Raw genomic sequence first — 25184 nt, 5'->3', positions numbered from 1 at the left:
CAGTACTTTGTGCTGTGTGTAGGTCGGAGCTAAACTGGTTTAAGTCAGATGGACAGCGTATTGATTGCATCAATAGAGAAGTCACTCACCACCAAAGATATTACGTTCAAATCCTCTAAAAAGCTCTGTTCACAACAGGACAGCTTGCACCATCAATTAAACTGACAGACAGAGGAGCAACTTCGCGGGATGTGTTTTTTCTCCCTGTCTATTATAAAAATCATTGACTAACGTCTGGCACAGAACGAGATGAGCCTGTTAATTCTGACTGACTCGAATGCAGCCAAGTACAGCTGGTGCGTAGCAAGGAACTGCAGATGCCGGGTTACACCGAAGATAACCACAAATGGTCGTACGGTGGCGCAGCGGTAGAGTTGCTGCCTTACAGCGCCAGGGACCCGGGTTCAATCCTGACCACGGGTGCTGTCTGTATGGAGTTTGCACGTTCTTCCCGTGACCTGCGTGGGTTTTCTCTGGGTGCAATGCTTATCTTCCACATTCTAAAGATGTGCAGGTTTACAGGTTAATTGGCTTTGGTAACATTGTAATTTGTCCCTGGTGTGTGTCGAATCGTAGAGGTGTGTGGGAATCACTGTTCGGTGGGCCGAAGGGCCTGTTTCCACATTGTATCGCTAAACTAAACTAATCAAAACTAAAATAAAATGCTGGAGTAACTCAGAAGGCCAGGCAGCATTTCTGGAGAAAAAGAATTGGTGACGTTTCAGGTCAGGTCGCAGGGAGTGCCCCCCGCCTTGTAATCCCGTGCTACCTGCTCCATGGTCAGATAGCCGGTGACTAAACCATCTCCCCCACCCAGTCTGCCAGGTGAGGAGGAGGCTGTGGACTCCCAGCAGGACCAAAAAACAAGACCTGTCAAAGGGCGGATGAGCTTCTAGCGAGCCAACGGGCATCCACACTTCAGTAGAAGTTGCGATCATTGTTGTACATAGCATTGTAAGGAATGATGATAAAGCAGACACACCAAAATCCTATACTTCCAGCGGCTTAAGTCCGCAGGAACTGGAGGACAGAGATGTGTGGTGCGTCCGTCACCGTTCCCGTTGGAAACCAGCACCATTGCGTCGCTAATGTTTTCAACAATGATGATGATGATGATGATGATGATTCATGTCAAGACACTTCTTCCGACCAAGAATCAGGGATAGTTACAAAGAACAAATGAATAACAGATATGCAAAGGACAAATCAAAGTCAGCCAGATGATAACGGAAAAGTGAGCTCATAATGATCCATTGATCGCTGTGGAGAAGCTGATAATGTATGCATAAAGACAGCGAACCTCAACAGGATGACAGTGAAATTAGTACAATGACTCGGTAGGGGAGGGAACGAGAGAAAGGGAATGCAAGGGTTACTTGAAGTTAGAGAAATCAAGATTCATTTTTCATCCCATCCTAGTCCAGCTGTTCCACAGGATTAATTTCTTTCACTGCCTTTACTTGCGCTCCTGATTTTTGAAGTCAGCCGTGCTGGGAATGCTCAGTAAATGGACGAGAAAATTGTGTTCAGTTTTGAGCACCATGTTATAGGAAAGATGTTGTCAAGCTGGAAAAGGTGCAGAGAAGATTTACCAGGATGTTGCAGGAATCGAGGGCCTGAGCTATAGTGAGTGGTTGAGCAGGCTAGAACTCTATTCCTTGGAGCACAGTAAAATGAGAGGGGTAATCTCATAGAGGTGTACAAGATCACGAGAGTAATAGATTGGGTAAAGCACAGTCTCTTGCTCAGATTAGGGGAATCGAGAACCAGAAGACATAGGTTTATTTAAGCTGAGGGGAAAAATATTTTTTTACACAAAGGGCATGGTGGTTGTATGGAACGAGATGCCGGAGGAGGTAGTTGAGGCACATACTATCGTAATGATTAAGAAACATGTAGACAGGTATATGGATAGGACTGGTTTAGAGGAAGATGGGCCAAACACAGGCAGGTGGGACGAGTGTAGATGGGACATGTAGGTTGGTGTGGGCAAGTTTGGATGAAGGGCCTGTTTCCACGCTGTACACCAACTGCAACTGCTCAGACAGGAAGGCTCTGCAGAGAGTAGTGAGGGGAGCAGAGAGGATCATTGGCGTCTCCCTACCCTCTGTACAAGAACTGTTCCAGAGCCACTGCCTGATAAAAAGCACTGAGCATAGCAAAGGACACACCGCACCCCCTGCACACACATCTGGATCTCCTGCCATCGGGCAAGAGATACCGCAGCATCAAAGTCTGGACAACCAGAATGCTAAACAGCTTCCTTCCACAGGCTGTGAGGCTGCTAAACAGTCACTCCACCTGATTCTGCTGCTTTTTTGCACTGACAATTTAATAACAACTCTGGCACTGGCCACTTAAATCAGCTGCCCTGGACAATTTATGAGTGTTTTTACTTGTATTTTAATGTTGCTGTTTTTTACCAGCACTTTTTAACTATTCGTACAGTTTTTATCAGGGACTGGATTGTTTTTATTGTTTTTATTTATGTGTGAAATGTTTACGTTTTATGTGCGATGCTCTGGTATTCCTGGGGAAACGTCTTCTCATTTTGCACTGTACAACTGTTGCTTTGCAAGATGACAATAAAGGTTGCTGCTGATGATGATGATATGTTCTGCACCTACTGAGATACAACAGGTCCAACTGGCAAGCCCCTCTTCCATGGATGCATCACATATTCAAACCACTGACCCGAGACCTGGATTCGATCCTGACTACGGGTGCTGTCTGTACAGAGTTTGTACGTTCTTCCTATGTCCTGCATGGGTTTTCTCTGGGTGCTCTGGGTTCCACCCATACTCCAAAAACGTACAGGTTTGTAGGTTAATTGGCTTGGTAGAATTGTAAATTGTCCCTAGGGTGTGTAGGATAGTGTTAATGTGCAGTAATCGTTGGTCGGGGCGGACTTGATGGGCCGAAGGGCATGTTTCCATCCTGCATCGCTAAATTAAACTAAAATGATGGTGGAGCTTGCTGTGATGGCCACGGAAGACATGAAACTGATGGACATTAGCGTCATTATGATTAATTTTGTGGAAGATGCCATTAAAAACATCCATTAACATTTAGTCTTGGCCTATCTATAGCAAAGTGACCACAAGACCATGACCCATTTCTATCCTATTTGAAATGTAAAACAAAACACAGCCTGTGGAGAAGCTAATGTAACCTTAATGTAAGTTTTGTATTCTGAATATCGATTGCATTCTGACTGCAAGATAATATTTAATCCCTGTGAAAAGATTTACAGCTGAGCTACTGCCTTGATCGGCTTTGCTTCTGGTATCTCATTGCTCCGTGTTATATTGAGGAGCACGAATTATAAGTGGGTGGAAGGAACCAGCCCTTGGAATAATCATGTTATTGCAGTCACAGAAACATGGTCGCTGAAAGGGGAGGACCGGCAGCTTAATTAGTTTAGTTGAGTTGAGTTTAGAGATACAGCATGAAAACAGGCCTTTCGGCCCTAAATCCTTGCCCACCGATGATCCCCGTACCCTGACACGATCCTACACACTGGGGACAATTTATCATTTTAACCAAAACCAATTGACCTACAAACCTGTACGTCTTTGGCGTGTGGAAGGAAACGTCCGGAGAAAACCCACGCGGGTCGCGGAGAGAATGCACAGACAGCACCTGTGGTCAGGATCAAACCCAGATCTCTGGCACTGTAAGGCAGCAACTCTACCGCTGCGCCACCGTGCCGCCCTGATTTTGTGCCTATCCTGACTGTGTAACTCCATGTGTACCGTTTAATACACCAGTACAAGCAATAATGAGATGAAAACCCGTGTGTGATCAATGGTCAGTGCAGGCTCGATGGGCCGAAGGACCTATTTATGCCCTGATGACTCAATGACTATGACTTCATCAATTAGCTTGTTCTTTGTTTCCAGAAATAAAAGGCGTCAAACTGACTTTCAGTCGGCGACAGAAGAAAAAGACCATCTGCGTTCTATCAGAGTTGTGCAGCTTGCTGTTTCGATATAGAGCGACTGGCCTTCACAGGTCTGCCCCAGCTGTTCCATACGTGCAAAGCATTCCTCCCTCGATGGGGATGTTAAACCACTGCAGCTGGTGGACCTGTCTAATGGGATGTGCTCTGGTGGATTGCTGGCTGATCACCCTTGTCTATTCAGAGCAACATCGAGCCGAGACTCAACATCCCCGAATCCATCGTGTGAAGCGCAACTGGGTGTGGAACCAGTTCTTTGTGGTTGAAGAGAACAACGAAGATGAACCACTCCGCATCGGGAAGGTAAGCCGTTAACTTTAGAGCCATTGTCATAGTTTACAGCAAGTAAACAGGCCCTCCCTCCATGTCGACCAAGATGCCTCATACTAACTAGTCAGATTAGATAGAAACTTCAGAAGATGTGTCTCGATCTGAGACATCACCCTCTCCTTCTCTCCAGAGATGGTGTCTGTCCTGCTGTTAATCTAGCATATTGTGTCTAACCTGTAATATGTTTACAGAGTTCGCTCAGTTTATATCTAATCTGACTAATCTAATCTGACTCAGTTTATATTTATTCTAACCTTTAGTTGAGGCATCCTGGTCGGCATGGACAAAGGGCCTGTTATAGGAAAGAGGTTGTCAAACTGGAAAGGTTTCATAGAGGATTTACGAGGATATCACCAGGGTTCAAGGGCCTCAAGTTCAAGTGAGTTTATTGCCATGTGCCATAGGACAATTAAATTCTTGCTTTGCTTCAGCACAATAGAACATAGTACGCATTGACTACAAAACAGATCAGTGTATCCATATACCATTAATAAACACATGAATAAATAAACTGATAAAGTGCAAATCACTGATAATAGGCTATTAATGTTCAGAGTTTTGTCCAAGCCAAGTTTATTAGCCTGATGGCTGTGGGGAAGTAGCTATACCTGTACCTGGTCATTGCAGTCTTCAGGCTCCTGTACCTTCTACCTGATGGTAGCAGGGAGATGAGTGTGTGGCCAGGATGGTGTGGGTCCTTGATGATATTGCCGGCCTTTTTGAGGCAGCAACTGCGATAGATCCCCTCGATGGAAGGAAGGTCAGAGCCGATGATGGACTGGGCAGTGTTTACTACTTTTTGTAGTCTTTTTCTCTCCAGGGCGCTCAAATTGCCGAACCAAGCCATGATGCAACCGGTCAGCATGCTCTCTACTGTGCACCTGTAGAAGTTAGAGAGAGTCCTCCTTGACAAACCGAATCCCCGTAATCCTCTCAAGAAGTAGAGGCGCTGATGTACTTTCTTAATAATTGCATCAGTGTTCTCGGACCAGGAAAGATCTTCAGAGATGTGCACGCCCAGGAATTTGAAGCTCTTGACCCTTTCAACCATCGACCCGTTGATATAAATGGGACTGTGGGTCCCCATCCTACTCCTTCCAAAGTCCACAATCAGTTCCTTGGTTTTACTGGTGTTGAGAGCCAGGTTATTATGCTGGCACCATTTGGTCAGTTGCTCGATCTCTCTTCTATACTCTGATATGTGATATGTCCCACAACAGTGGTGTCGTCAGCGAACTTGATGATGGAGTTTGCACTATGACCGGCTACGCAGTCATGAGTATAGAGTGAGTACAGCATGGCGCTGAGCACGCAGCCTTGAGGTGCTCCCATGCTGATTGTTATCGAGTCTGACACATTTCCACCAATACGAACAGAATGTGGTCTGAGAATGAGGAAGTCGAGGATCCAATTGCAGAGGGATGCGCAGAGACCTAGTTCTGCTAGTTTGGTAACCAGCTTGGAGGGGATGATTGTATTAAATGCCGAGCTGTAATCAATGAATAACAGCCTAACATATAAGATTTTAGTTGTCCAAGTAGTCCAGAGCGGAGTGGAGGGCCAGCGAGATCGCATCCACGGTTGATCTGTTGTGGTGGTAAGTGAACTGCAGTGGGTCCAGGTTTTTGTCGAGGTAGGAGTTGATTTGCACCATGACCAACCTCTCAAATCAACTTCATCACCACAGGCGTTAGTGCCACAGGTCGATAGTCAGTGAGGCATGTCACCTTACTCCCTGTAACCTGAGCTACAGGGAGAGGTTGAGCACACTAGGACACTAAACCTTGGAGCGCAAGAGGATGAGGGTTGATCTTAAAGAGGTTGGTCTGTCATCTGCTGGAGGACAAAAGCAAAGCAGAGATTGTAGGAAGGAACTGCAGATGCTGGTTTGCACCGAAGATAGACAGAAAATGCTGGTGTAATGCAGCAGGTCAGGCAGCATCTCTGGAGAAAAGGAATAGGTGCTGTTTTGGGTCGAGACCCTTCTTCAGGTTGAGACTCAGGGAAAAGGGAAACTAGAGATATGAAAAAATTCAGAATAAATCAGATGACCGATGACCAAGGAAAGTTGGAGCCCACAATGGTCCTAGTGTGTGGAATAGTGCTAGTGTATGGGGATCATTGGTCGGCGATGACTCGGTGGGCCAAAGGGCCTGTTTCCGTACTGCATCTCTAAACTAAACTAATCTCAATTTTAAAAGTCTATGCTCCAGTTCTTATGAGCGGTGCCTTTTCCAGGCAAGCTGGGTGGGATCACCCTGATGCCGCGATCCACCGGGTCAACCATGGGGGACCAGCTCGCTTACCATGGAAATGGCATTACATTAATCACATGGATCAATTAACACCCACAGATACACTCCGACTCGGATATGGGCAATGGGACGTTGAGGTACACGTTGAGCGGTGAGGGAGCTGGCACCATATTCACCATCAATGAGGATAAGGGAGACATCTACGTCATGAAGAAGCTAGACCGAGAGGAGAAGCCGTCCTACACACTCCGTGCACAAGTGGTGAACAGAGCTACCAAGCAGTACGCTGAGCCCGAGTCAGAGTTCAACATTAAGGTCCAAGACATCAACGACAATGAACCCATGTTTCTAGACGGGCCGTATGTCGCCACCGTCCCTGAGATGTCGCCTGATGGTAAGCGTGGAAAACAATATTAGAATAAAGAGAAAGAGTAAGCCAGTCATCTCTCTCCTGTTCGAAATGCTGGAGAAACTCAGCGGGTCAGGTAACATCTCCAGAGAAAAGGAATAGGTGACGTTTCGGGTCGAGATCCTTCTTCATACTGAGGGCCTGGGGAGACGGGAACTAGATCTCTGAAAAGGTACAAAAAACAAATGAATGAAAGGTATGAAAAGAACAAATCAAAGCCAGCATCAATGTTCTTTTCATATCTTTCATTCATCCTTTGTACATTTTTATATCTCTAATTTTCCTTTCTCCAAATTCTCAGTCTGAAGAAGGGTCTCCACCTGAAACGTCACCCATTCCTTTTCCCCAGAGATGCTGCCTGACCCACTGAGTTACTCCAGCATTTTGTGTCTATCTTTGATGTAAACCAGCATCTGCAGTTCCTTCCTACACATTCTCTCCTGCTTGATGCTGACCTACAAACCTGTACGCCTTTGGAGTGTGGGAGGAAAACGGAGCACCCGGGGAAATCCCACGCGGTCACGGGGAGAACATGCAAACTACATTCAGACAACACCCGTAGTCATGATGGAACATGGGTCTCTGGCGCTGTGAGGCAGAAACTCTACCACTGAGCCTCTGCATCGCCCATAAGAATGATGAAAGCAGAGCTTTCAATCCCTTTAATGCCTAACAAGATAGACTCCAGCTACTCAGGGAGAAGCAGATGAATCTCCCAAGACAAATTCAGAATTACAAAAATATACCACCCTCTGAATGAGAAAACCTCTCCTTGTCTGAGGGCCTGAGCTATAAGGAGAGGTTAGGACTCTACTCATTGCAGTGACAGAAATTGCTATCAAAATATGGAGGGGACCGGGGGACAGGGGTGACACAATTTCTTGGTGGCCGAACGGTAATTTCAGCTCAATCCAGCGCTAAATGCAGCTCAACTCTGCCTGTCTCACCGGATTAACCTATAGCCCTACCTGGACTGATGGAATACCAGTCTGGAGTCGTGGAGCTAGTGCTGCTTCTCCGCGTTGGCTGTTAACCTGGGCCATATTTCCCTTAAGTCCAGGCAGGGCTGCAGGTTAACCTGGCAGGACAGGCAGCGTTGAGTTTGGTTTAGCGCTGCTTCTCTGCGCTGGTTGTGGGCCTGGTGGCACCGTGCAATCGTCCAATCAGCGCCCTTGATCAGCAGTCCCACCCCCACTGGCTCGCGGAAAGCGGAGATTTCACCGGGTATTAAAATGCGGATTACAAAAAAAGGGGGGGGGGGTGGGATTGTCCCCCACCTCTCAAAACAGAGGGGGGACGTGTCCCCACTGGCCCCACCGGGATTTCCGCCACTGATTCCTTGGAGTGCAGGATGTTGAGCGGTTAGAGTTCAGTTTAGTTTAGTTTAATTTAGTTTAATTTAGCTTAGTTTAGAGATTCAGTGCAGAAACCGACCCTTCGGCCCACCAAGTCCGCACCGACCAGCAATCCTCAAACACTAGCACAAACCTACACACTCGAGACAATTTGCAATTTCTGTCTTTGTACCCAGAGAAATCTCACGTGGTCACAGGGAGAATGTACAAACTTCACACAGACAGCAGCCAGAGTCAGGATCAAAGTCTGACTTGAAAGAATGGGTCAACTGGGGTTGTATTCACTGGAATTTAAGAAGGATGCAAGGGGATCTTATAGAAACATTTTAAATTCTTAAAGGATTGGACAGGCTGGATGCAAGAAAAATGTTTCTGATGTTGGGAGGGTGTAGAACCACGGGTCACATTTTAAGAATAAGGGGAGGCCATTTAGGACCAAAATAAGGAAAAACATCTTCACCCAGAGAGTTGTGAATCTGTGGAATTCTCTGCCACAGAAGGCAGTGGAGGCCAATTCAGTGGATGTTTTCAAGAGAGAGTTGAATTTTGCACTTGGGGCTAAAGGAATCAAGGGATATGAGGAAAAAGCAGGAACAGGGTACTGATTTTAGATGATCAGCCATGATCATATTGAATGGTGGTGCTGGCTCGAAGGGCCAAATGGCCTATTCCTGCAACTATTTTTCTATGTTTCTATGTTTCTAAGCCGGGTCTCTGGTGCTGTAAGGCAACAATTCTACCGCTGTGCCACCGTGCCGCCCTTAAGTGGAGATCTTGTAAAGAAGACTGGAGGTTAGATTAGTTTAGTTTAGGCTTTCGTTACCTCAATAGTGATTGAGGTCTCTAAGATAGAGAGTTCCACAGATGTGATGTTTGACGTTGTATATTGGTTTTAACAGAAAAGAGTTTGAAGACAAAAGAGTGTGCAATAAATGTTTATTGAACATGTTCCCTGAACTCTGCGCAGGGACCTCCGTTACCCAAGTAACAGCTACAGATGCTGACGACCCCTCATATGGGAGCCATGCCAGGATTGTGTACCGCATCCTTCAAGGACAACCATACTTTCTGGTCGAACCAACTACAGGTGAGAGATCGAATACAAGAGACAGCAGATACAGAGACCACAATGGTTCAGTGGTTCGATGGGGCTTTTATTCTCACATGTTCATTCATTCATAAGCTCCAGGAGCAGAATTGCACCATTCGGCCCATCAAGTCTACTCCGCCATTCAATCATGGCTGATTTATCTTTTCCTCTCAACCCCATTCTCCTGCCTTCTCACCATAAGCCCTGACACCCTTACCAATCAAGAATCTTTCAATCTACGCCTTATAATATCCAATGACTTGGCCTCCTAAGCTGTCTGTGGCAATGAATTCCACAGATTCACCCGCCCTCTGACGAAAGGAATTCCTCCTCATCTCCTTTCTATAGGTACGTGACCATGCAAACACACAGTGAAATTATTTTCTTACAAACAATCCGGTAAAATGTTGCCATACAGCGCATCCCCGATTAGAAAAGTGTACAGAAATACTGAGCCCGTATGAAAGAACGGTCCTCTCATCAATAGACAATAGACAATAGGTGCAGGAGTAGGCCATTTGGCCCTTCGAGCCAGCACCGCCATTCAATGTGATCATGGCTAATCATCCCCAATCAGTACCCCGTTCCTGCCTTCTCCCCATATCCCCTGACTCCGCTATCTTTAAGAGCCCTATCTAGCTCTCTCTTGAAAGTATCCAGAGAACCTGCCTCCACCTCCCTCTGAGGCAGAGAATTCCACAGACTTACCACTCTCTGTGTGAAAAAGATTCCTCATCGTCGTTCTAAATGGCTTACTCCTTATTCTTAAACTGTGGCCCCTGGTTCTAGAGTCCCCCAACATTGGGAACATGTTTCCTGCCTCTAGCGTGTCCAAACCCTGAACAATCTTATATGTTTCAATAAGATTCCCTCTCATCCTTCTAAACTCCAGAGTATACAAAGCCCAGCCACTCTATTCTCTCAGCATAAGACAGTCCCGCCATCCCGGGAATTAACCTTGTAAACCTACACTGCACTCCCTCAATAGCAAACTAAAATTAACCAAATATGTCACTTTATGTGCTTTTATGTATTAACCAGCATCCACAGATCTTTGTTTCTACCTAGTTCAAATTAGATTGCATTAAGGATCTAACATTTGATTAAGGAAGAGAGGAATGAGTGTAAAAATAACTGTGGAAGGGTCCCGACCCGAAATGTCACCTGTCCATGTTCTCCAGAGATGCTGCCTGACCTGCTGAGTTACTCCAGCATTTTGTGTCTTTCTTTCGTGTAAGCCACCATCTGCAGTTCCCGATTAATGGATATTGTGTAAATTATTATTGGACGAGTTGGGCCTAAGGGCCATTTCTCTGCTGAATGACTCTATGACTCCATGGTCATGCTGTGCTTCGTAAGGTCTGTTGTACTCTTATATCAGGCTGGATTTGACTAATGGCAGGGCAAATCACTGGTCTCTATGTGCTACAAGTGCTTTATTTTCACATGTGCAAATGCACAGTGAAATTATTTTCGTACAAACAGTCCAGTAGAGTATTGCCAAACCGAAGCACAATCCCCAATTAGTAAAGTGTACAGAAAAAGTCCATTGAGACTTTGTATTGGCGCCATTTTCAAAATCCAGTCCATGGTCTAGGTCTTATGGAGCGGTGCCCAATCTAGGTGAGCCCCAGGCTGCTGCAGGGCCTCCAGCCTTCATCGTCCTTGGACGTCTGGATCGTCCAGCGAACTGACGTCCCTCTCCTTGCGCATTCACCTTTGTGGCACAGGGGCGTCTCCTGAGACGCCCCTGAGCCACAAGCTGGCTCAAGCTGAGCTTGAGAGCGCGGAAGGTAAGACCCCAGTTCACTCTCCTTGTTCCTCATGTTCATCATCACCGGCTCCCTCCTCTCCAGTCCCCCTGCCTTCAGGGAACGAGCAGGGACCATCTTGATGGCTTTCTCCCCTGCAGACCTTGCGGGGCTTTGTCATATTCAGGATCCCTTTCCAACCTTGTTTCCCTGATGCAGCGAATTAAATGAGCTGTTCCTCTTCATTTTGGAAGATATGGACATGTATAGCCATGCACATCCAAAGGATATGAGATATAGCCAGGCTTGAATCAGAAGAGTAAAAAATAAACTTGATTGGAATATATGAAATCCTGAAGTTGTTTGAAGGCTGATGTGGGGTGGACACTAGCTCTGGCAACAACAACAAAAGCTCGGGGATGAAGTCATAGAGTCATTCAACAGAAATGGCCCTTTGGCCGAACTCCAGCCCAACAGTAATTTACACTCTATGTATAATAACCAGGAGCTGCAGATGGTGGTTTATACCAAAGAAAGACACAAAGTACTGAGTAACTCAGCGGGTCAGGCAGCATCTCTGGAGAACACGGAGAGATGATGTTTCGGCTCTGGACCCTTCTTCAGGCATTTTTACACTAATTCCTCTCTTCCTTAATCAAAATGTGGGTTGTTGATGCAATATAACATGAACTAGGTAGATGCTGTATAAAAATAAGGAATCAAGCAACATTTCATTCCCTCAGAAGCTTGTCAGCCTATAGAACTCTATTCCTCAAAGGGCGGTAGAAGTAGTCTTTGAATATTTTTATGCCAGAGGTAGATAAATTCGATAAGCAGGGCAGGGCAGGGAAAGGTCAGCAGAGATAGATGAGGTTGCATGGTCCAGATTGCAATCAGTTCTTATTAGAAAGTGGAGCAGGTTCCACAAGACACCTGGTCTCTCTCTGCCTCTAACCCATCAGTTCATTGCATGCTGCCACAACATGGCCACCAGTTTAATCAAAGGCCAGTCTCACCCCGGACACTCCCTCTTCTCCCCTCTCCCATCAGGCAAGATTGTGAAAACGCACACCTCCAGATTCAAGGACGGTTTCTTCCCAACTGTTCTCAGGCAACTGAACCATCCTATCAACAACTAAAGAGCAGTCCTCATTGCTGCCTCATTGGAGACCATCAGATATCTTTGATCGGGCTTTACTGGATTTTTGTTGCACTAATGCTATTCACGTTATTCCCTTTATCATGTGTCCGTGCACTGTGGTTGGCTCGATTGTAATCATGTATAGTCTTTCCACTGACTCGTTAGCATGCAATAAAAAGCTTTTCACTGCACTAAACTAAACTCAAATTCAAACTCTCTATTTAAGAACATTTCCTCTCTAATCACCTTTACAGCTCCTTCCTCTCACCGAGAGTTTATGCCTTGTTTATGATACTCCTGGCATGGAAAAAGATTATGATTATCTACCCTATCTCTATACCTTATAATTTGATACCCCTCTATCAGGTCATACCTCAGTCTCCATCACTCCCGGTAACATAAGCCTGGCCTATCCAATCTCTCCTCACAGCCTCAGAATAAAAGGTTGTACTGTACCTTAAGAAAGGAGATGAGGATGAATTTCTTTAGTTTAGTTTAGTTTAGTTTAGTTTAGTTTAGTTTAGTTTAGTTTAGTTTAGTTTAGTTTAGTTTAGAGATACAGCATGGAAACAGGCCCTTCGGCCCACCGGGTCCGCGCCGACCATCGATCCCCGCAGATTAATACTATCCTACACCCACTAGGGACAATTTTTACATTTACAAAACCAAGTAACCTACAAACCTGTAAGTCTTTGAAATGTGGGAGGAAGCCGAAGGTCTCGGAGAAAACCCATGCAGATCGCATACAAACCCCGTACAGACAAGCACCCGTAGTCAGGATCGAACCCAGGTCTCCGGCGCTGCATTCGCTGTAAAGCAGCAACTCCACTGCTGTGCCACTGTGACTGCCCCCAGTCAGAGGGTCAGAGGGTGGTGAATTCTGTGGAATTCATTGCCAGAGATGGTTGTGGAGGCCATGTCATTGGGTATTTTTAAGGCAGAGATTGACAGATTCTTGATAGTACGGGTATCAGGGGTTATGTAGAGAAGGCAGGGGAATGGGGTTGAGAGGGAAAGATAGATCAGCCATGATTGAATGGCTGAATAGACTCGCTGGGCGGAATGGCCTAATTCTATTCCTATGATTTATGAATTTATGAGTTTATAATTTATACCCTCCAATCTAGTCAACATCCAGGTGAAATGCAGACACAAGGAAGTGCAGATGCTGTTTTAGCAACAAAAAAAGATACAAAGTGCTGGAGTAACTCAGTGGGTTAGGCAGCATAGTCATATAGCGTGGATACATGCTTTAGCCCAACTTGCCCACACCGACCAACATGTCCCATCTACATCAGTCCCACCCACTTACCTCCAAACCTGTCCTATTCGTGCTTAGAAACATAGAAACATAGAAAATAGGTGCCTGAGGAGGTCATTCGGTCTTTCGAGCCAGCACCACTATTCATTGTGATCATGGCTGATCGTCCCCAATCAATAACCCGCTTCTCTGGAAAACAGGGATAGGTGACCCTACTTCAGGTTGCGACCCTTCTTCAGACTGGTTGTGGTGGAGTGGGGTGGTGTGGGGTGGGTGGTGGGGGGGAAGAAAGCTGAGAGAGATGAAGGCCAGGACAATGCCTGGTGAGTGATAGGTGGTTACAGGTGAAGAGGGAAGAGTTGATAGGCAGATGATTGGACAAAGTTAGAGATGAAAAGATAAAAGGTATGAGATTAGGATAAAAGAGCAGAGAATTGTGAAGCCAGAGGAGGGAATGTAGGTGGAGGGGGAGGGGGTGGGAGAAGAGGAGAAAATGCTGCGAGTCCAGGTAGGGCATGACGACCTATGGTGTGGTGACGAGAACTGCACACAATAACCCAAGTGTGATCTAACCAGTGGAGTTAAAACTATTTGAAATAATAAAAAATACAAGTCTTTCTTTTCTCTGCAGCAATCCCTCAGGGAAAGGAAAAGTGGTTTTCTTTAAATAGTTTCTTACCATTTTCAAACTTGCAGTGGGAAGCACAGCAGGGGAATATGAATTGTTACAGTGTATTTCAAAGGAAGGTGCTGAATACAAATGACAGCAGCATCTGCACACATTCCAAAGACATGAATTTTTTCATCTAATTTAGAATGCTAATTTTACTTCAGAAGTCATAAACGCCATGGGTATTTCATTTATTGATTTAACCTGTAGTAATCCATCCCTGAGCAGCTTCCACTATAAGGTACCTTACAATTATCTTTTTGCTCCCCAATAGTTATAGTCATGGAGCGATGCAGCTTAAAAACAGGCCCTTCAGCCCAACTTGTCCATGCCGACCAAGAAGCCCCATCTACACTAGTTAAATTTTTCCACGTTTGGTCGATTTCCCTCTCAAACTTGAATTGCTCCGGTCTCCACGCGAACCGCAACTAACTCCAGAGATGTTGCCTGACACTCTAAGGCATTCCAGCATTTTGTGTCTATTACCAGAATGCTATCTGGATTAGAGGATTTCAGCTACAGGGAGATGTTGGATGGACTTGGATTGTTTTCTCTGGAACATCGGAGCTTGAGGGGAGACTTGATAGATGTATATACAATTATGAAAGGCAAAGATACGGCAGACAGTCAGAACCTTTTTCCCAGGGGGGAAATGTCCAACACTAGAGGGCGTAGTTATAAGGTGAGAGGCGGAAAGTTTAATGGAGTTGTGAAGGGCAGGTTTTTTGCACTGAGAGTGGTGGAAGTCTGGAACGAATGGACTGGGGTGGTGGTGGAGGCAGATATGATAGTGGTGTTTAAGAGGCTTTTAGATAGGCACATGGAAGTGCAGGAAGTAGATGGATGTGGATCATGTGCAGGCAGATGAGAGCAGTTTAACTTGGCATCATGTTGAGCAGAAACATCGTGGGCCAAAGGGGCTGTTCCCATGCTGTACTGTTCTATTTCCTATCTAGTTGCTTGTTTACCTAAACAAGGTTTGCTCCCTAAACCTGAGAAGGATTTGCTCTTGAACGTCACAAAAGGCTGCAGACGCTGGTGAAAGGTCATGATCCGAAACATAGACTGTCCAATTCCCTCCACAGATTCCCCCTGACCAACAGAGTTCCTCCAGTGTCTCATTTAATTTCTTTAACACAATGACGTGGCTTCGAGGGATATGGGCCAAACGCAGGCAGGTGGGACTGGTGTTAATGAGACATGTTGGTCGGTGTGGGCAAGTTGGGCTGAAGAGCCTGTTTCCACTCTGTGTGACTCTATGACTTTTCCTTTGCCCAAATGGTTGGGCATAGATAGGGTAGACAGTCAGAACCTTTTTTTTTTAGGGTGGAAATGTCCAACACTAGTGGAAATAGCTGCAAGGTGAGAGGGGGAAAGTTTAATGGAGATGTGCGGGGCAAGTGTTTTACACTGTGAGTGGTCGGGGCCTGGAACGCATTGCGAGGTGATGGAGGCAGAAACAATAGTGACATTTAAGAGGTTTTTAGATAGGCACATGGAAGTGCAGGGAATAGAGGGATATGGATCGCGTGCAGGCAGATGAGACCAGTTTGACTTTGTATCAAGTTCGGCACAAACATTGTGGGTGAAGGCCCCTTTCCTACTGTACTGTCCTATATTCTGTGTCCTATTCCCTGCCCTAACAACCGACAAACCAGGTGGAGATGTAAAGCATGATTGCGGCCAAAATAATTGGAGAAGGTTGCTTCACAGTGGCCTGTTCCCATTACTGTAACATGCCTGAATCTGTTGCCTTTTTCACATCCATCACCAACATCCCAGTCACTAACATCCCAGTCTCAGAACTGCCCTAAAGGTCCTCCCACTCTTTCTATTTCCCAGTAATGGATATACCTGCCGCAGATGGACTGCGGCAAAGGTTCACTAGATCACGAGGGGCATTGATACGGTAAATGCCAAAAGCCTTTTTTGCTCGAGGTATCAAAAACAATAGGGCATAGATTCAAGTTGTGAGGAAGTTTTAACAGGGATTTTATTTTAAAAACAGAGAGCATTTTACGTGCCCAAAACTCTATGACGTACCTTTAGAATGTTCATGTTCATAAATTACAGTAGATTTAAGCCAGTCAGCTCATCAAGTCTACTCTGCCGTTCAATCATGGCTGATCTATCTTTCAGCCCCATTCTCCTGCCTTCTCCTCATAATCCCTGACACCCATACTAATCAAGAATTGGACAATCTCTGCCTTAAAAAATATCCATTGATTTGGCCTCCACAGCCAACTGGAATGGAAAGTAGGAGGAACTTCTTTATTCAGAGGGAGGTGAATCTGTGGAATTCGTTGCCAATACAATACAATACAAAACAATTTATTTGTTGTCATTTGAACCTCATTGAGGTTTCTGCAGTCATACACACAAGGAAAAGATCCAAGACACAACACAATTTACACAAACATCCATCACAGTGCATCTCCTCCTCGCTGTGATGGAAGGCAAAGACTTATCTCTCCCCTGCACTCCCCCTTCTCCTCCCAATGTCAGTCAAAGCCCCCGGCGGGCGATGGTAAGTGTCCCGCGGTTATTAACGCCGCGCCGGGCGATGCAAGGCCACGCTCCGGGTCTTGGTGTTGGAGACCCCGGCGGGCGCTAGCAAGTCCCGCAGCCATTCAAAGCCATGCGGGGCGATGATGTAAGGCCCCGCTCCAGGTACTCTTCAACCCCGCAACTCGGGCGGGAGAACTCGGCCAGCTCCACGATGGTAAGTAGGTCCGCAGCTCCGTGACTGGAGCCCCAGGTCATTCCGGTTGGAGGCCGCTCCACGGTGTTCGGCCCCAACGACAACGGAGACCCGACAGAGAAAAGGTCGGGTTCTCCTTACAGGGAAAAGATTATAATAGTTTCCCCACCCCCCGCCCCCCACACACATACCCAGTTAAAAAAAAAAAAAAACTACATTGAAAGGAGAGAAAAAATAATAAAAAGACAGACGGACTGCAGAGGCCGCTGCGACGTGAGTCGCGCCGCCCACCCAAAGTTATTGGGTATTTTTAAAGCGGAAATTGACAGGTTCTTGATTAATAAGGGTGTCAAAGGTTATGGGGCGAAGGCAGGAGAATGGGGTTGAAAGGGAAAGAATGGCCAAATTATACTCTTAGGTCTTATGGTCTTTTGGTTCACACCCCTCAGGTTTGTAACGCTGCAGGGAAACTACGAGGCAAAGGTCTCAATCACTTCCACTGATGAGCCCAGTTCCATGAGCGACAGAGAGATGTTTGCCCAAGGAAGAAATTAGGGAATTCTAGTTTGATTACGGCACTCCGATTTCATGGATTTGACCCAACTCCAATAAGTCCCACAAGTGAAAATGGATAGGAAGGAACTGCAGATGCTGGTTTGCACTGAAGACAGACACAAAATGCTGGAGTAACTCATCGGGTCAGGCCGCATCTCGGGAGAAAAGGAATAGATGGCGTTTTAGGTCTAGACCTTCTTCAAACTGAAAGTCAGGGGAGAGGGAAACTAGAGATATGAAGAATATGGGCTGAAGGGTCTGTTTCCACGTTGTATCTCAAAACGAAACTAAACTAAAAATCTAAAAGAGGTACAAAGAGCAAATGAATGGTGTGCAATAGGTTGCTTTGATTTATCCCTTTTCATACCTTTCATTCATTTATTCTGTGTACCTCTTCATAGATCTAGATTCCTTCTCCCCTGACTCTCAGTCTGAGGAAAGGTCCTGACCCGAAACATCACCTTTACCTTTTCTCCAGGGATGCTGCCTGACACGCTGACTTACTCCAGCATTTTGTGTCTATCTCCGGTGCAAATGGATACAAGGCCCTCCCCAACCCTTCCACTCTGATATTAAAAAGACGGTGATAGTCAATCTGTTGGAGATGACACACATTTTTCCCACGCTTTAAGTGTCCCAGATAGAAACATTCAACAAAGTAGGTTTGCCCTGATTAAGCGAGCTGAAATGTCATTTTTTTGGAATTGAAAGAACCTTAAATTACTTACACCAACAGAAATTACCTTTCTGTGCCTCTCACATATTATCCCATGGGAAAATCCCTCAGAAATGCCTTACAGCAGATAATAGAACCAATTGCAAATTGTGCTACTGTATTTTTGGTTAAGAGATTCATCGAGTCATTCAGCATGGAAACAGGCCCTTCAGTTTAACTTATCCATGCGCCTGCATGTGTAATATATGCAAACAGAATTTCACTCTGGGGTAGCATTAGTGACAAATAAAGCACTATTGCCGACCTACATGCTCCGCATTAGCTAGTCCCATTTGCCTGTGTTTGTTCCATATTCATCTAAACCTATCCTATCCATGTGCCTGTCCAAGAGTCCTTTAAATACTGCAACAGTATCTGGCTCAACTAGCGTCTCGTTCCATATACCTACTGCCTTCTGAATTAAAATAGTGCCCCTCAGGTTCATTGGTTCATAGGTTATCGTAGTTACAAAAATTACAGTAGGTCATTTGACCCATCAAGTCTACTCTGCTGTTCAATCATGGCTGATCTATCTTTCCCTCTCAACCCCATTTTCCGCATAACCCCTGACACCTGTACTGTTCAAGAGTCTGTCAATCTCTGCCTTAAAAATACCGGTTGACGGCCTCCACAGCTGTCTGTAGCAATGAATTCCACAGATTCACCACCTTCTGGCTAAAGATATTCCATTTCATCTCGTTTCTAAAGGTACATCCTTTTATTCTGAGGCTATGCCCTCTGGTCCTTGCCTCTCTCACTAGTGGAAACATCCTCTCCACATCCACCCTATCCAGGCCTTTCACTATTCGGTAAGTATCAATTATGTCCCCCCCCCCCCCCCATCCTTCTAAACTCCAGCGAGTACAGGTCCAGTGCCGTCAAATCCTCATTATATGTTAACCCAATCATTCCAGGGATCATTCTCGTAAACCTCCTCTCGACCCCCACCAATGCTCTCCACATCCTTCCTCAGATATGGAGCCCAAAAATGCTCACAATACTCCAAATGCAGTGTCCAGCGAGTTCCTATCAAATATTGCCTTTCTCACCTTAAACCCATGTCCACTTTATTCTTTATTCTTTATTCTCCCTGGGTCGCTGATCCAATGTGTTGTACAAGAAGGTTTGTTTCCTTTTTAATCAACAGAGGAATATTTTCCACAGGAATTATTCGAGTAGCTATGCCGAATATGGACAGATTAGTCAAAGAGCATCACCTGGTTATTGTTGAAGCAAAGGACATGGCTGGACTGACAGGTGGTTTCTCAGGGACAACTACGGTGACCATCACCTTGTCTGACGTGAATGACAATGGGCCAAAGTTTCAACACAGTAAGTACACTCCAACGGTACACAAAATTGCTGGAGGAACTCAGCGGGTGCAGCAGCATCTATGGAGCGAAGGAAATAGGCGACGTTTCGGGCCGAAACCCTTCTTCAGACTGATGGGGGGTGGGGGCCACTCCAACCTCAGAAAAAACTTGAATTTAAATTCCCCAGTTGTGATAGTGGGATTTAAACTCTTGTCTTTGGATCAATGTTCCAAAAGCCAGGTTGTCAGTGCCTTAACGAGGTATTCTAGCAAAACTAATTGTCTGCTGTGTTGGAAACAATGAACATCAGATGCTGGATTGCAAAACAATGACGCAAAGTGCTGGAGTATCTCAGCAGGCCAGGCAACATCTCTGGAGAACATGGATGGGTGACAGTATTGTATTGGTATTGTTAGTATTATTGATCTTGTTATTGGTATTGGCATTGGTATTCGTATTGGTATTGATGTTGGTTTTGGTATTGGTATTGATATTGATATTGGTATTGGTATTGATATTGGTATTGGTATTGGTATTGGTATTTCCTATATAAACTTTTTCCAATCAAATCATACTACAGATACACAAGGAACACCAAATGCTGGAATCTTGAGCAAGAAATGTCCTACCCAAAACATCGTCATTTTAGTTTTGTTTGGTTGGACCTCTCCATATCATGAGGTATAAATGTTGAAGACGAGATAAGTTCATAAATTCATAGTACTGATTGGGGATGATCAGCCATGATCACATTGAATGGCGGTGCTGGCTTGAAGGGCCGAATGGCCTACTCCAACACTTATTGTCCATTGTCTATTGTTTCCACAATACATCTCTAAGCTAAACTAAACTAAGCTAAACCGCTGGGAAGAAACTGTCCCTGTATCTGGAGGTATGTATGCATTTTCAAACTCTTGCACCTCATACTGCCCAACCCACGGAGTTCCTCCACCAATTTGTGCTTTGCTAAATTATACCAGAGATTAATGTAATCAAGCCATACTCTGGCACCGGAGGTAGTGCAAAAATAAAAACACCAGAGTGCAGTAAACAGTGTTACAGTTATGTAGAAAGTAAGTCAGAAACATCCATTTTCTATTTGCATCCATATTGTATCTATCGTTGTACATACACCTACTGTAAATCTTTACTGTTTAGTTGATTAATCACCCAAACATTACCCATGATAAAACTCATGGAATATACACTGCATCCAGTTATTGATGAACACCACAATTAAAGCATTTTATTGCTAGTATTATTGCTATCTTGAACACAACTGTAAAAATGTATAACAAACATTTGCATCAAATTAGGTTTCTGTACGTGAAATTATTCATAGACCAGGAAGCCCCTGCATTTTAATTTATATTTTAACAAGTCCTTTATTCAGCTGATATTTTCTCCTTATTGCTTAATACACAGGGTCCAGATTAATTACTTGCTTTCCTTTCAATTCACTGGTACTGCTTTATCTGCTCACAATATGGTCTCCACACGTCAAGTGTAGGTGACCACTTTACGAAACACCTTTATTTAGTATAATTTAGAGATATAGCATGGAAACAGGCCCTTCGGCCCACCGTGTCAGCGCCGACTGGCGATCCCTGCATACTAACACAATCCTACACACTGGGGACAATTTTTAATTTTACCAAACCAATTAACCTACAAACCTGTGTGTCTGGGGCGTGGGAGGAAAGTGGAACTCCCGGAGAAAACCCACGCGGAGAACGTACAAACTCCATACAGAGAGCACCCATAGTCAGGATCGAACCTGGGTCTCTGGCGCTGTAAGGCAGCAACCCTACTGCTGCGCGACCATGCCACCTCTGTGAGCAGTAGATGTAGCCCAGTCCATAATACAAACCAGACTGCCCACCTTCGACTCCATCTACAATTAGTGCTGACTTGGGAAAGCAGTCGACATAATCAAGGATCATTTTCACCCACATCATTACCTCTTCTCCCCTCTCCTGTTGGGCAGAAGGTACAAAAGCTTAAAAGCATGTAACACCAGATTAAGGAACAGTGACGCAGTGGTAAAGCTGCAGCCATACAGCTCCGGAAAACTGGGTTTGATCCTGGGTTTGGTGCTCGTCTGTATGGAGTTTGTACGGACTCGCTGTAACCACGTGGGTTTTCTCAGGCCATCCAGTTTCCTCCCACAATCCAAAAAGGTGCAGGTTTGTACGCTACTTGGCTTCTGTAAATTGTCCCTAGTGTATAGAATAGTGTTAGTGTTTGGCTGGTCGATGTCGCTGGTCGATGTTGACTCGGTGGGCCGATGGGCCTGTTTCCAGAAGTCTAAAGTAAAGTTTGACATTTCTTTCCCCTCTGTTATCAGATTTCTGAAGGTTCTTACATCAGCTAGGATGTTGTCCCAATCCTCCAACCTACCTCATTACCTCTTTTTACTACCTGCTGTACTTGAGTTTGACTTGAATGTACGCTTGCGTAGTATTATCTGATTTAATTGGAGGGCATTCAAACAAAAACTGTTCACGGTCTCCAGATGCTGCCTGACCTGTTGGGTTTGTGTTTTTTTTGCTCGATATTCCAGCATCTACAGTCCCATGTGTCGGCAAAATATTATTGATTGATTTTATGTTTAAGAAAGAACTACAGATGCTGGAAAAATCAAAGGTAGACAAAAAGCTGGAGAAACTCAGCGAGTGAGGCAGCATCTATGGAGTGAAGGAATGGGTGACGTTCCAGGTCGAGACCCTTCTTCAGTATGATTGATGTCAGATTTCCAGCAGCTGCAGCATTTTGCCTTAATTCAACCCCAGCTGTCATGAATGGACTTATTCTATTATAGTTTAGTTTACTTTAGTTTAGATTAGTTTAGTTTAGTTTACTTTACCAAGGTACAGTGAAAAGCTTTTTGTTGAGTGCTTCCAGTCAGCGGAAAGACTATACATGATTACAATCGAGATATCGACAGTACACAGATACAAGATAAAGGGAATAACATTTAGTGCAAGATAAAGTCCAGTAAAGTCTGATTAAAGATGACCTGAGGGTCTCCAATAAGGTAGATGGGAGGTCAGGATTGCTCTCTAGATGGGGATAGGATGGTTCAGTTACCTGATAACAGCTGGGAAGAAACTGTCCCTGAATCTTGAGGTGTGCATTTTCAAACTTCTGTACCTTTTGCCTGATGGGAGTGGGGGAGCTGAGGGAGTGACCAGGATGAGATTTGTCTTTGATTATGCTGCTGGCCTTGCCGAGGTAGCGTGAAGTGTAGATGGAGTCAGTGGAAGGGAGGTTTGTTTGTGTGATGGGTCTGGACTGTGTCCACAATCCTCTGTAATTTCATGCAGTCTTAGCTGGAACTGTTGCCACACCATGTTGAGATGCATATAGATAAATGTGCAGTGTACATCTGTGTCCTCAACGGTAGTTGCCTCGCAATTAGCTCGACAAATTATGCTGATTACAAAAAAGATTATTTGGTCATTTTCTCATCCCCGTCTTTGGGAGGTTTTTGTGTGTGAATTGGCTGCTAATATCTTTCCAATCAATTGTGATGACACTTCAGAAACCTTTAATTACCTCCAAAACACACTCTAATAACCAAAAAGTCACTATTTAAATGCAGATCTCTTTAATCAAATACGCATGCAATTAGGAACATTAAATTATGAGGACACAAAGTGCTGGAGTAACTCAGCAGGTCGGGCAGCTTCTCTGGAGATAAAGGCTCGGTGACAATTTGGGTCGGGATCTTCCTTCAGACTGATTGGAGTGGGGAGGGGTGGGGGGGAGCACAGTGGCAAAACGGCTGAGTTTAACGCTATTAACACTATCCTACATACACTGGAGACCATTTACAATTATACCAAAGCCAATTAACCGATGAACCTGTACGTCTTTGGAATGAGGAAACCGGAAATCCCGGGGAAAACACATGCAGGTCACAGGGAGAATGTACCCACTCCGTCCAGACAAGCACCCATCGTCAGAATCGAACCCGGGTCTCTGAGGCTGTAAGGCAGCAACTCGACCGCAGCATCACCATGCCGCACTTACTCCCGGCACAAGTTAGCTAATTAGAGTCACGGTCTAAAAATGCCTGCCCTGAGGATCAGTCCACTTGCAATACAATGCACCCGGCTTGCTTTCATCCGGCCAGTGACAGCTTGTTATCACCGTCTGAACTCACTGTTATATTTTCCCTTGAGTTTGCAGCAGATGGCACTCCACAGCAAGTGAAAATATAATGTCAAGTGAATACCATGATGGATTGAGAGAAGCAGTGATGATCCACAAGGAACACTAGAAACCCATCGCTTAAAGAGAATGTAAACATGTATTCATCGGTGAAGTGTTCAGGGCATTGCACATCCAAATACCTAATCACCCAATTGATCGTGAAGGCACTTTTCCACATCAATATACACATATCCACTTATTACTGAGAGGATGTTATGCCTTGCACTCTCAGAGGTTAACAGTCCTGGAGCCAAAAAAGGACACAAAGTGCTGGATTAACTCAGTGGGTCAGGCAGAATCTGGAGAACATGGATAGGTGACTTTTCGGGTCAGGATTCTTCATCAGACTGATTTTAAGGGGGGGTGGGGGGGGGGGGGGGGGGGAAGGGTGAGAGATGGCGATAAGAAATTTCGAAGAGAGGAGGCGCAAGACAAAGCAGGAAAAAGCGTGGCAGGTAATGGGTGAACACAGGTGAGGAGGTGGGTGTTTGATAGGCAGATAGATGGAGAAAGGCCAGAGATGGAAAAAACAGAAGGTGTGAGACAAAACGATTAGAGTGTTGCAAATTATGAAGCCAGAGGAAGGGGGGTGGGGGTGGGGGTGGGGGTTTGGTTTGTCTATGTGGGGAACCAGGGAGGGTGGATTCATTCTTTCTTTTCTTTCTTTGATCGTTAAAAGCTGAGAGTGGACTTCTGACCCTATTGTTGCTTTTCTCTCGCCTTTCCAGAGTTGTACCACTTTACGTTGCTGGAATCCACCGACATAGGGACCACAGTGGGGAGAGTGCTGGCCACAGATGCCGACACTGGACAAAATGCAGAAATGGCCTTCAGTGTAGAAGGCAGTGATGGCTCAGATTCATTCAACATAGTTGCAGATGGCCAGACCCAGGAAGGTGTCATCATTCTGAAGAAGGTTTGGCTTGCATGCTTATTTTCTGAATTTTTGTTTTCAATTCATTCACAGATGTGGATATTGTTAATAGTTATTGTCCATAAGACCATAAGATATTGTGCTGCATGGTGGCACGGCAATAGATTTGCAGCCTCACAGCGCCAGAGACCAGGGTTCGATCCTGACTACGGGTGTTTGGTCTGTACGGAGTTTGTACATTCTCACCCTGACCTACGTGAATTTTCTCCGGCATCTCCAGTTCCCTCCTGCACTCTAAAGACATACAGGTTTGTAGGTTAATTGGCTTGGTAAAAATATTCCCTAGTTTGTGTGTGCTGGGATCGCTTCCAGGCGCGGACTCGGTGGGCTGAAGGGCCAGTTTCCGCGGCGTATCTCTAAACTAAACTAAACTAAACTAAACACAGGAGAAAAATCAGGCCATTCGGCCCATCGTGTCCACTTCGCCATTCATGATGGCTGATCTGTCTTTTCATCACAACTTTCTCCCTGTAACCTTTGATGCCCTGACTAATCTAGAATCTATCAATCTCTGCTTTAAAATTA

General features: G+C 45.2%; 1 protein-coding gene across 1 annotated transcript in view; it reads left to right on the top strand.

The window, feature by feature from the left end:
• LOC116972104 (cadherin-7-like) overlaps window positions 1–25184 on the top strand; it is a 78999-nt gene that overhangs the window by 35350 nt on the left and 18465 nt on the right. The window contains exons 2-6 of the mRNA XM_033019450.1: window positions 3903–4264; window positions 6646–6940; window positions 9278–9397; window positions 19359–19526; window positions 24454–24641. Coding sequence (XP_032875341.1) covers window positions 3903–4264; window positions 6646–6940; window positions 9278–9397; window positions 19359–19526; window positions 24454–24641 — 1133 coding nt within the window. The remainder of the gene's footprint in view (window positions 1–3902; window positions 4265–6645; window positions 6941–9277; window positions 9398–19358; window positions 19527–24453; window positions 24642–25184) is intronic.

This window comes from Amblyraja radiata, chromosome 4 (genome assembly GCF_010909765.2).
Source record: "Amblyraja radiata isolate CabotCenter1 chromosome 4, sAmbRad1.1.pri, whole genome shotgun sequence".
Taxonomy (NCBI): Eukaryota; Metazoa; Chordata; class Chondrichthyes; order Rajiformes; family Rajidae; genus Amblyraja; species Amblyraja radiata.
The sequence above is the reverse complement of the archived record's forward strand: the minus strand, read 5'-3'. Positions and strand labels throughout refer to the sequence as shown.